The sequence below is a fragment of the Anneissia japonica genome, unplaced genomic scaffold (assembly GCF_011630105.1).
Source record: "Anneissia japonica isolate Jap-2015-1 unplaced genomic scaffold, ASM1163010v1 scaffold128_len593404_cov183, whole genome shotgun sequence".
NCBI classification, from domain to species: Eukaryota; Metazoa; Echinodermata; class Crinoidea; order Comatulida; family Comatulidae; genus Anneissia; species Anneissia japonica.
In genome coordinates, this window is record NW_022713787.1 from 523,641 (window position 1) to 536,040 (window position 12,400).

At 34.6% G+C, this 12,400-nt stretch overlaps 1 protein-coding gene across 2 annotated transcripts in view; it reads left to right on the plus strand.

Annotated features, from left to right (window-relative positions):
• The window catches only part of LOC117108733, a 13,562-nt gene extending 1,174 nt beyond the window's left edge, over window positions 1–12,388 (plus strand). Inside the window, exons 1-10 of one of the 2 annotated variants that reach the window (XM_033250858.1) lie at window positions 280–401; window positions 1,374–3,037; window positions 3,625–3,705; window positions 4,776–4,984; window positions 5,672–6,086; window positions 6,799–7,004; window positions 7,950–8,105; window positions 9,148–9,370; window positions 10,455–10,511; window positions 11,471–12,388. In XM_033250858.1, the coding sequence (XP_033106749.1) occupies window positions 1,406–3,037; window positions 3,625–3,705; window positions 4,776–4,984; window positions 5,672–6,086; window positions 6,799–7,004; window positions 7,950–8,105; window positions 9,148–9,370; window positions 10,455–10,511; window positions 11,471–11,968 (3,477 nt within the window). In that variant the 5' untranslated portion in view covers window positions 280–401; window positions 1,374–1,405 and the 3' untranslated portion in view covers window positions 11,969–12,388. Of the gene's footprint in view, window positions 1–279; window positions 402–1,373; window positions 3,038–3,624; window positions 3,706–4,775; window positions 4,985–5,671; window positions 6,087–6,798; window positions 7,005–7,949; window positions 8,106–9,147; window positions 9,371–10,454; window positions 10,512–11,470 lie in introns of those variants that run through there. The other variant, XM_033250857.1, reaches the window with a different exon arrangement.
• The last annotated feature ends 12 nt before the right edge of the window (window positions 12,389–12,400 follow it).

The following is a 12,400-nucleotide window of genomic DNA, read 5'->3' on the forward strand; positions in this document are numbered from 1 at the left end:
CCCCCACCCACGGCGGTGAAATCCTTGCGTTGCCACTGCTCGAGAACACCGGACCCTCCATCGCGGACACTCGACCCTCCGTTGCGAGCAAAGACTAGAGAGGGATTGGTGCACAGGAGCTTCAAGGCTTTATTCATAATTTGCGGGTGATGTTTTTGAGGGCCTGAAAATATGCAATGTATTGGCTGGTGTTGACGTCATGATTATTGTTATGACGTCATTAGTCTCAACTTGAGGGATTTCCCCGAAAATCATTTATCGGGAATTCCCAAATGCGATCGATCAGCACTCTCGGATTAAAACAAAGGAGTTACTGACTGTGACGACTTTTAATACACTAAAATAGACAGTATTTCCGATATCAAGAGACTGGTTGAGCATAATTTTACTACAAAACAAGGGTATAAAATAGCTTAGACGTTTAGTCAGTCCTCGAGTCGTAGTCGTAGTGGTTTAGCGTCCTAGGTAGACTATCACCGGAAAGTCCAAAATGAAGCAATTGCTTTTATTATTAGGCCTGGTCCTAAGCCCAGGCCTTTCTAGTGGAGGGAGAGTGTGTATGCAACTGTAACGAAGACGAAATGAAGGCATATAAGTCTGTCTAGCCTAGGCCCTATATAGGCTAGGCCAAGCTATCTTTTTTTGTATTCTATTGTCTATAGCCCCTCCCTATCTAGGCCTCATCATGTTGATAGATAGGTTAGCCAAGTCTACCTAGTTTGGAATTTATATTAAACTAGGCCTCGTCTGACACTTACTCTCACGAATTAGTCTGTCATGAACAAAAGAACTATGGAGTCCGGTCAGTTTGAGCCTGGGATATTTCGGCCCCAGGATGTTTGTGGCCGGATTGTTTGGGCCTTGATAATTTCAGCTCTGGATCGTTTGACCCCGAATCGTGTTTCATCTCCGGATATATTCCACATACTTTTCGATCCCGGATCGTTTCGTCCTCGGATCATTTCAGGCTTGTTTTTAATTTTTTTTTTTTAACAAATAGATAAAGTAGGCCGCCTATGCCAACTTTACAAATTTAATTAATTCGCAGTTGTATATGTTAAAGCAAATAAGCCAACAATTACGTGGCATAACAACAATAAAACAAAGTCGATTCTGGCTCCTAATCCTTGAAATTTAAGGATTTAAGGATAAACAAAGTTTGTAAAAAGTGAAGTCGAACAATATTTTAATGGAAATTTGAATTTGACTTAGGCAAGTTCAACTGTATTAAAAAAAAAATTGACAGTGAGGATTGGAAATGGGACAGTTGGAACAACACAGTAGTGTGCATTTCAAAATGTATTGTATTTCTATGCTAGCATATTTATTCAAATCTTTTTTTTTTACTCCAAATCATCTATTTTTTTTTTCAGATTTGTCTACCATCGTACCAAAAGAAGGGGAAATGGCAGAAACTTCGAGAGACATAAAATTAAGAAACAAGGTCATTGTAACCTTACAAACCATTCTGGTTGAAACCGGGCAAAACACCATTGATCAACTATATAGTAGGTTTCGCAATCATAACGGTATTGTAGGACATGAAGATGTGCTTGAGCTATTTGGATACAATCCAAAAGAACTTCAACAAAGCATTGCACTGCTCCCACAATATTTCACCATCAAAGGTAAACAAATAACATTAGGAAAGCTGGTTAAAAGGGATGGCAACATTGATGCAGATGCACAAACTTTTCTACAGAAGAAACAGGCCTTACAAAAGCAAAAAGAAAGTGAAAAGGATTATAAAGCACAGATTATAAGTGAGATGAAAGCGATTATTCTTTTAGCTCCAAAAAAGTCCTTAAAACTAACAGAACTTTACGACCGATATATGAAAATAAAAGACAAAAAAAAATGTGTACTGGGTACAAACTATGAGACTTTTCGCATATCCATAAAGAACCATAAAGAATTCAAAATTAGCAGTAGGAACAACATCTCAGTAGTCGGTGCCGATAATCCTAGCACTGTCACATCAAAAACTAAGAAAATTGTTACAGACGATAAGAAGAAACTGGTTGTTATGCAGGAACAACACAATTTGCAAGCTGAAGGTAAACAACTGCCTCTTGGTAAACATCAGATGACACTTCCTGAGGGTGGCCAGCTAGTTCCAAAGGATGTAAACATTGATTCAGATATAGAAACATTTGTGAAGAAGAGACAGGACTTAAAACAACAAGAAGAAAGTGAAAATGGTTATAAAGCACAGATTTTAAGTGAGTTAAAAGCAATTATTCTTTTAAGTCCAAAAAAGTCCCTAAAACTAACAGAACTTTACGACCGTTACATGCAAATAAGAGACAAAAAGAAATTTGGACTGGGTACATGTTATGAAACATTTCGCATTTCCATGAAGAATCTTCAAATATTCAAAATTAGCAACGCGAACAATGTCTCAGTGGTCGGTGCTGATAATCCCAATGCTGTAGTTACACCAACAACCAAGAAAGTGGTTGCAAGGGATAAAGAAAAACTAGTTGTGATGCAGGACCAACAAAATTTGCAAGCTCAGGATGAACTAATGGCTGTCAGTAAACATCAGATGGTACTTTCTGAGAGTGACCAGCTGTTTGCAAACAAACATGATACAGATATTCAAATGTATCTGCAGAAGGGACAAGCCAAACCAAGCACAGATGTCATACCAGGTACTAAGAAAAATCAAGTTGAAGACCTTAGAAAAGAACAACCAGTTGTGATGGAAGCACAACAGCATCTGCTGGCTGATGAGCAGATGACTCTCAGTGTCATGCCTCCACCTGATTGTGTCCAAGTAGTTGACAGTTCCACATCTAATGTAGTTGCAACTTTTCTAATGATGAACAAACGCACATATGAACAGCCAATTATTGCTTTGCATGTAGAGGGCTTCAGCAAAAAGAAAAAGTTTGTGATCACTGTGCTGTCTATTGCATCATGGGATGGAGAAGTGTGCATCATTGAGTTCTCCCCAAAAGGAAGCAATAACCATCTGCATGTTAATGAGAATGAGAGTTTGAAGAGACTACTTGAAGATAAAGACATTCTTAAGGTAAACACACACACACACCTTTAAACACACCCAGTTGCACACACAGACAACCTAGTGTATGTCAATGCTGCAACATCCCTGCATGAACAAGTGCAAACCCCACACAAGCATCTCATTCACATGTACACAAACATTCATCACATCATCCGATTCTGACACATCCCTACCCCCAATGCACATCTGACACAATCTCATTGTAAACGGCCACACTGTCGACTTAAGCCGGGCATTCACTGTGTTGTACGGCGGTCATGATTCCCAATGGCCCCTAAATTATGATGCGACACCGTCTGCTGATTGTCGGTAGCAGTCTCAACGGATCATAAAAAAAAAAAAAAAAGATCCCTCGCGCACATCGTGGCATTGCATCTATAGAACTGCGTCACTGACACAGTTTCAAGCACATTGTACTCTGCCAGGTCCATCAGATGGCATGATGCAGAAAATGGTAATACAAGTATGTGTTGACTTGATCTGGTGTGTGGTGTTGGTAGAATTAGCGTTATTCAGGGCCGCGACTAGGACACTTCTGCCATGACCCCAATACCTGAAATTGTAGTTCTGAACAACATGTTTTTAATCTTCAGGTTTGTCATGATAGCCAGACACTATCTCAAGGACTACTGGAGCAGTTTCAAATACAACTTAAGTATGTCTTTGACACTAAGGTAATACATTTTTTTAAAAATGATTTATTAAACTAGTAAGTGAAACTTTTACAACTCTAAAAATGGATTTCGACTTCAAATGGAAAGAGAAATGTTTGAGGTTTCATATGAGATACTGCAAAACTTACAAAAGTTTGTTATTGAAATGTCATACTGCTGATTGTAAGTAGCAGTCTCAACGGATCATAAAAAAAAAAAAAGATCCCTTGCGCACATCGTGGCATTGCATCTATAGAACTGCGTCACTGACATAGTTTCAAGCACATTGTACTCTGCCAGGTCCATCAGATGGCATGATGCAGAAAATGGTAATACAAGTATGTGTTGACTTGATCTGGTGTGTGGTGTTGGTAGAATTAGCGTTATTCAGGGCCGCGACTAGGACACTTCTGCCATGACCCCAATACCTGAAATTGTAGTTCTGAACAACATGTTTTTAATCTTCAGGTTTGTCATGATAGCCAGACACTATCTCAAGGACTACTGGAGCAGTTTCAAATACAACTTAAGTATGTCTTTGACACTAAGGTAATACATTTTTTTAAAAATGATTTATTAAACTAGTAAGTGAAACTTTTACAACTCTAAAAATGGATTTCGACTTCAAATGGAAAGAGAAATGTTTGAGGTTTCATATGAGATACTGCAAAACTTACAAAAGTTTGTTATTGAAATGTCATAATGAGTTTTATTTTAGGTTTTTGAAATGTCTTTTGTTTTGATTTGTAATTTTGTTTTTCTCTTTCATCATGTTAAACTGAGTGCTTTGTATAATCCCTGAGCACAAAATTCCGTTTAAAAAAGAATTGAGAATAATAAAAAAACACACCAAAAGAAACTGACTATATTTTGATAGGTGATTGTTGTACATATTAGAGAAAGACTAGGAGAAAATGGTGAAAACAGAGTGCATTTTACATTTACACTTTAAAACCTATTTTTATACATAACATATTCTCTCGAAACGCCCCTACCCACCCTAATCCCTGATGAATTTTAGCACTATAGAAGTACTGATGATTGAATGTTTGATTGATTGATCTGCTACTGAATATTTAATTTTTCAACAGATTTGTTACCAGATCGTGAACGAGAAACAAGTCAACCACCCTCAATCAATAAATTTTAATGAGCTTTGCCAATATATGAATGTGACACTTGTTGAAAAGCCAAATGTTAAGAAACTTTGGCAAGGCCATCCTTTAACTGCAGAGGTCATTCTTTACTTAACGTACAGTGTTACTGCATTGGTACCATCCATTTATCGCACAATGCTTCAGTAAGTGCATAGAGATAGTTACGTTTTACTTTTTGAAAATCCAGCACCCATTAATTTTGATCAGATCCTGATTCCTGCCGATGCATTAATTGTACAAATATTAAAGTATTTTAAATATTTTCATTCAGTATTTATGACAGAAGAGCTAAAATGAAGTAAATAATCTGTTTTATTTACGTATTTTTTTTGTAATGCATTGTCCATCTCTGGGGCTGTATGCACCACTTGTGCTGTTTATGGGCATTGTTGCTAATGCAGCCACTGGTTTAAGGCAAATATATAAAAATATATTTTTTTCAATATCATATAAGTATTTAAACTAATAAAAATAATGATATTCTGCTAAAAACAGTATTATTTTGGTACATTTTCTCATATCATCCTCACAAAGATTATCAACTGATTATTAATCATGGAGCTAAATAATTAATGAATATTTTTTTATATTATTTTATTTTAACCCATCAGACAGTCCTCAATACTGTATTAGTAATCAAGCACTTTGGTTTGGTGCCCAGCATTTTGGAGTTCCTTTATGTTATTTAACAAATAAACTATTTATACAATTTGTGTTTGTTATCTCATATTCCAATGTTTATTTGATGTGTGCTTTGTTGTATTTTCTATGTTAAGAGTACTCAATGAGCTAAAATTCAAACAAGATGAATTGTTGCTTTCTTCTTTCAGACATCTTGGATCAGAAAATATACGTCGTTTTAGCCAAGCTTGCCTTGATGCTCTCAAAAACAAGCCCATAAATGATGGTAGCGATCTGTATGAAACACAACAACCTACCATTGTTCCAATATCTGGTGTACCCACTGAGGCCCTGACTAATGGATATGCAAATGAGCTATATGCAAATACAAATTCAGGTGCTTCTGTAGTTGCCCCAGAGGATGTTGTGAATGTAGCTGATAGGCTTTCAAAAATTCAACTCGAGCCATCTCAATTCAAGCAATACCCTAGCCGACAAATGTCACAACCGATTCCACTTAGCAAACGTACCAAAGTCTCTCCAATGCCACAGTCAGTGACAAATACCAGATTGCTTCAGTTTGATGAAAACATCAATGCATATTTCATACCTTTACATAGTGCGGTAAGACTTTTGAGATTACCCCTTCACTCCTTATTCAAGGTTGATGATTATTGGTTTAATACTGTCATGATTTTAATCCAGAGGGCTCTATAACTTAAATATATTTTCCAATTATGATGGCAGCTTCTACATGATGTTTCTGTATGCTAATACCTACCATTAATTTTTTTTGCTTCATATTACTCAATTTCATGTATCATTTAATATTATTATCATCATCATCATCATCACCACCACCTCCTACCCAATTGTCATCATTGTTTTCGTACTCATCGTTAGTATTGTGAATAGAAAATTAAACAAATATTATTATTTTAATTATTCATTACTGATATCTATTTTCACAGATTAACCAATAATTTTATGCTTAAAAATGGTAATCTTTTTATAATCTACTGTACCATCTGATGTTCATATAGGGTAGTATATTAATATGAATTAACATCAGTAGTTCATGTGCACTTTGACTCTATACCATTGTCATAGTGCCACTCATTGCATTCTGCAGTGTATATTGGTAGGGTTAGGTAATAACATGTGACTTGCAGCTTTAACTAAGCTGAAATGCTCACAGGATGTCGCATCAGCTGCCAGGAGGCACACTTTCGTCTGTCCACAACAAGTTGGACCAGTACGTGGTGCCATGAAAATCCTTGTTGTTTGATTGATTGATTGATTGAAACAAAACCTTGTTTACTTCTTATTTTTGTAGACATATCAGTCTGTTAATCCAACAAGCATTACTCAGGAAATGATTGACAGTGTTGATGAGTCAAACAAAAGAGATATGCAACGATTCTTAGAAGTTTTTCCAGAGGAAATCCAGGAGGCTCTACAGAGTTTTCATCAGCAGGACCTGTATCCACTAGAATTTCTTGTTGAAGTTGTCTTGGATATTGGACGAAAGCCACATGCAAGGTAGGTCATGTAGAAATTATCAACCACTGCAATTGTTCCCTATATTGAATCATTGCATCTCTAAAGCTGTGTTTTATAGATATTTTTTGTTAATGTTTTTATCTGAATCCTAATAATAATATGATTTATATAGCACCTTTCCAAAATGAGTAAGGTGCTTCACTAAAACCACCTGATATAAAAAAGTCTTACGAAAACAGAATGATCATTATAATATTTATAATAATAATACAATAGGTAATTGATATTATTAACAGATATAAAAATACAATAAGATTAATTTACAAAACCTTACAAAAATATGATTTTCTTAAAGTTACAATTAATGCAGCATTATTTTACAATTATTATTATTATTAACAATTCGATAAAAAACAAGATTATTAATATTATTGAATCATTATTGTTATTATTATTATTATTATTATCATTATTATTATTATTATTGTTATTATTATTATTAGTATTATTATTATGTTACTAAAACCTGGCTTAAGGGAAACTTAGACAATGGAAGAATTAGAGAACAATTAAAAAAACGACGTTAGGTGGAAAATCACAAAAGATATTCCCCTTAAGTCCAATTTAGTGAAATTATTATTATTGCTGCTGCTGCTGCAGCTGCCGCCGCCGCTTATTGTTTATTCTTTTTATTTACAGGAAAATGTATATTATTATTAATATTATTATTAATTGTTTATTGTTTTTATTTATTGTTATTATGTTAATATTAATTTTATTATTTTTGTTGCTGTTAGTGATTGAGATTTTAATTATATTTTTGATTCATGTAGATATTACCAGCCTGGCACAGGAAAATGTATATTATTATTATTATTATTAATTGTTTATTGTTTTTATTTATTGTTATTATGTTGTTATTAATTTTATTATTTTTGTTGCTGTTAGTGATTGAGATTTTAATTATATTTTTGATTCATGTAGATATTACCAGCCTGGCACAGGAAAATGTATATTCAAAGATTTAATGGACACTGCTCTCAGTTCTCAGCAAGTTGAAGAAATATTTTCTGGCAATAATTTTACTGAGTTCACATCAGATCGGCGTGCAGGTATAGAGGGCACACTTCATCGTGTCAGGTAACTATACCCAATCATTAGTGTTAAACTGAATATTTTTCAGTGTTTAGTAGGTGTAATTTACATTTTGGCTAATAATATACAAATTCATTACTTTATATCTTATCTTTAATACCTAATCTGGTACATTATGAATACCTAAGCTTGTATTAAACTGTAGAGGGCTTATGATTGTAAGAAAGTCAAAAAAACTTATTGTTTATTATTTTTTTATAATTTGAAATATTTTGAAACATGTTATACAAGTTCCTGTATTTATTTATTCATTTTATGATAACAATGATGAATAATAATAATAAGGTTATTTATTTTGATTATTATAATTACAGTATTATTATTATATTAATTTGTTGTAAATTATTGCTTTTATTATTGATTTTTGTTATCACTATTTTTTATTGTTATTATTTTTGTTAATGTTATTGGAATCTATGTAGTAATCTGTCTTAATGCAGAGTTTCAGATAGAGAAAAAATGGAGGCATGACCTTCAGTGGTCGAATGTCAAAATTCTCAATTTTCTCTTTAAATCAACCTCCCATCTTGTGGTGCCTGTTTTCGTAGTGCTGGGGGATAACATTGTGGGGGTGGGGGATAACATTGTTTAACTCTAAATAATAAGAGTGGAATTTCAGGATGGGCAAGGGGTAATGAATGTGAGTAGAGGACCTTGAAATTAGCTTTAGACTGGGTGGAAAACTTCATGGATAGGTGATCCCACCAACCTCCGCCCACTGTAACTAACATAATGGTCACCTTATAGAGCGCATATTGTAGAGACCTCTATGTGCTTAATATTATTATCACCAGTTATTGGATCAAGCACACATGGAACACATACTCAGATCCCTTGGGAGAATTCCATAATGTTGCAGGTGCCCACTTGTACTCCTGGGTGGAGAGAGACAACCATAGGTAAAGTGCCTTGCCCAAGGACACAAGCGAAATGCACAGTGAGGGAGCGAACCTCCAACCTCAAGGTTGAGAAGCAGAACCACAACTGCCAAACCAAAAACCAAATACTCTTAATTTTATCTTCTCAGCAACATCTGTAATAGACAGCTGAAACCAATCGGACTGACTGCACGAGTTGGCCGTGCCATCTATGGCTGCTTGGATATGATCTTTGATATTGTGGCTAGTGGTAAATCTGTACTCATTCTCGGGGTCCCAGGTGTCGGTAAGACAACTGTCTTGAGGGAATTTGCTCGGGTCCTCAGTGACGTCCTCGAGCAAAGAGTGATGATTGTGGACACATCAAATGAAGTTAGTGTAACAATTTACTGTACAGTACTTTTATGATTTGTCTTTGAAGTTTTAAGTTACGTAACAATGTATAAATTCCATTGCTTGTCTGATTTTAAGTCAACGGGTTACTCTCTCAATCAAATATTAAGACTTAAATATGATATATTTTAATAGTTTATATTTCCCAGGTCTGAGGTGTAGTTTATGGCATTCTTCAATCAATTAATCAATCAATCAATCACTCCTTTTATTGCAACTAAAATGGAAAACATTAGTTGAATTATACAAAAAACTATGAATAAAAAGAAACATCAAAACAATAACTCAAAGGTTAATATAAATACATACAAAAGATATCAAAACGGGAAATAAAAAACATTAATTTACAGATTAACAACATAAATAATCATTAATTTGGAATGATATACTGTTTTGAGGTGTGCCTGCCTCAGGAATATATCATATGAGTGATGTTTTTTCCTACCTGTGTTTGTTTCTGTGATGTGTTTATCAGTACGTTCCTGAAAACTTGTGAAAAAAATTTGCAAGTGATTTGGGTATGAATCGAACCCACAACCTCCAGATAACTAGCCTGGTGTCATAACCACTAGACCACTGATCTTGTGCTTAGTGGCTAGTGTTGAATACGATCCCCATCTAGCGTTTTTTTCTCAAGTATTTGGGAACGTATTGAGTATTCAGTACGTTAACATGTCAGGTAGGGCAAAACATTACTCCAGTGATACACTGTATGTCAACTATACTGTATTATATAGCATTGTGTTTATTATTTGAAGATTTGAATTTTTTTTAAATGAATTTTTATATTTTATTTATTAAGAGGTAATAGTAATTACGAATAATTTTGTGGGAATAATATGGTCTACCTACCTACCATTTTATTCAAAAATTTAAGAATTCCTGCGAATTTTGGTATTTTACGAGTATAAGAACTTAGAGTTATTCCTCTGTGAGAGAATTTCTGTGTCTCTGGGAATTTAATGTTTAGTTTTCTGCACATATTATGTATTTGTGGTAACATTTGATTTCAAAGTTATTATCATTGTCAAATTATTTTTTTTGTTTATTTTTGAATTTATAGATTGGGGGAGATGGAGACACCCTTCATGAATCATTAGGAAGTGCAAGACGACTTCAGGTAATTCTATAAAATCTCAGACATATTTAATAATATTGAAACTACATTTTGTATTAAATTTAGTCATTTTATATTTTGATATTTAAATTTTAATTATTTACACTTTCCTGCACTCCCGTAATATGTCTCCCGCTAATTAAACACTTCTCAATTTAAGACACCTCCAATTAAAAACCACTTTTCTGTGGTCCCAAATAACAAGTGTCTTTTACTTTTATTATTCTAATTAGAGACCAAAGCTACTAAAGACCATGAAAACCAGTCCCAAAAGTGGTCTTTAATTGGAGGGAAACCTGTATTAATTATTAATAATAATAATAATAATAATTATTATTATAATTGTCAACTTATATAGCACATATTGTAGACTAACGTCTATGTGCTTTACATTATTACCCCGGTCACTGGATCAACACTCATGCCCCATAATGTTGCAGCTGTAATCAGCGCATGGTTGTGTTTGAACCTACCCACTTGTACTGTGGGTAGGTAGGTGGAGAGTGGAGAGTGACAACCATAGATAAAGTGCCTTGGCCAAGGACACAAGCGACTTGCACAGCGAGCGTTTCGAACCCTCTACCTCAAGGTAATGAGTCCAAGCTACAACCAATGTGCCAACCACTTCTATTAACAAACCTTTCATAGCACTCTCAACATATGAAAAACAGAAACTGTATGAAAATATGGTTTAACTTTTGATGATAGTCTGTTTCTATATACAATAAACATGTTGATTTGTTTAATATATTTTACTAAATTTATTTATTTAAATTGTGTTTCTATTAAAGCATTCATCAAATTCATAATGATGATAATGATGTAATGTAAAGGCTTGGCACTATAAACCAGCATTACTGTTTATTTATTTGTAATTATTGTTACTGATTCCTGTACTTTAACGTTATTGTTATTGACCTTGCTGTTTTTATCTCTATTGCTGTTGATTTTTATTATTTTAGGTACATCCTAGAAGTGAACAATACAAATTTATGATAGAAGCTGTACAGAATCATAATCCAGAAGTGATTATCATCGATGAAATTGGCACAATCCAAGAAGCGCAAGCAGCGCAAAGTATTGCCGAACGTGGTGTACAACTAATTGCAACTGCACATGGTCAAACCTGTGAGGATATTCACCGCAATCCATCCTTGCGTCCGATCGCTGGCAGTGCTCATAGTGTAATTCTAAGCAAAGAGGAGGTTATCTCACGTAAGTCGACCACTAAAACGATGCTTGAGCGCCAGCGTGACCCTTCATTTGATGTACTTATTGAACTACGAGAGCGAGATCGCTGGCTTATCCATCACAATCTCTCTGATTCTATCGATGCCCATCTGCGAGGTGGTAGTCCACAGGTTGAAGTGAGAGAACGCATTCAAATGACTGCTGAGGATGGCTCCATTTTCCAACAGGTCCGAGTATCTCTTTGCACATTGAATGCAGCCATGGCGTGATTTTTCAAGATGCAGTAGTGGTGTCAGCATTTCACGGACAGTCCACCATTCCTCAACAGCTGATGGGCCAGTCCAGTATCTGCCCACCATGGCTAAGGCTGAGGAGAAAAAAAGTGTTTGCCACGTCTAGATGCCTGAAAGTGGCTCACTGTCTGTGGCTTTAATGAATGATTCTAATTAATATTTTCTCCACCAGATCTATCGGGTGACACCCCTGCATAAACCTCCATGTTAAATTAAAGACCACCAGTAATTAAATTGAAATTTCATTATATAATAAAAGAGAGCTACAATAAACAAAATATATTTTAAAATATTATATTTAAACATAGTATATAAATAATAACATAATTATAATAGTTATATAACTTAAGCCATAATGACAGTACTGGTAATGGATAAGCTGAAAAATTAATATTAAAGATATGTATA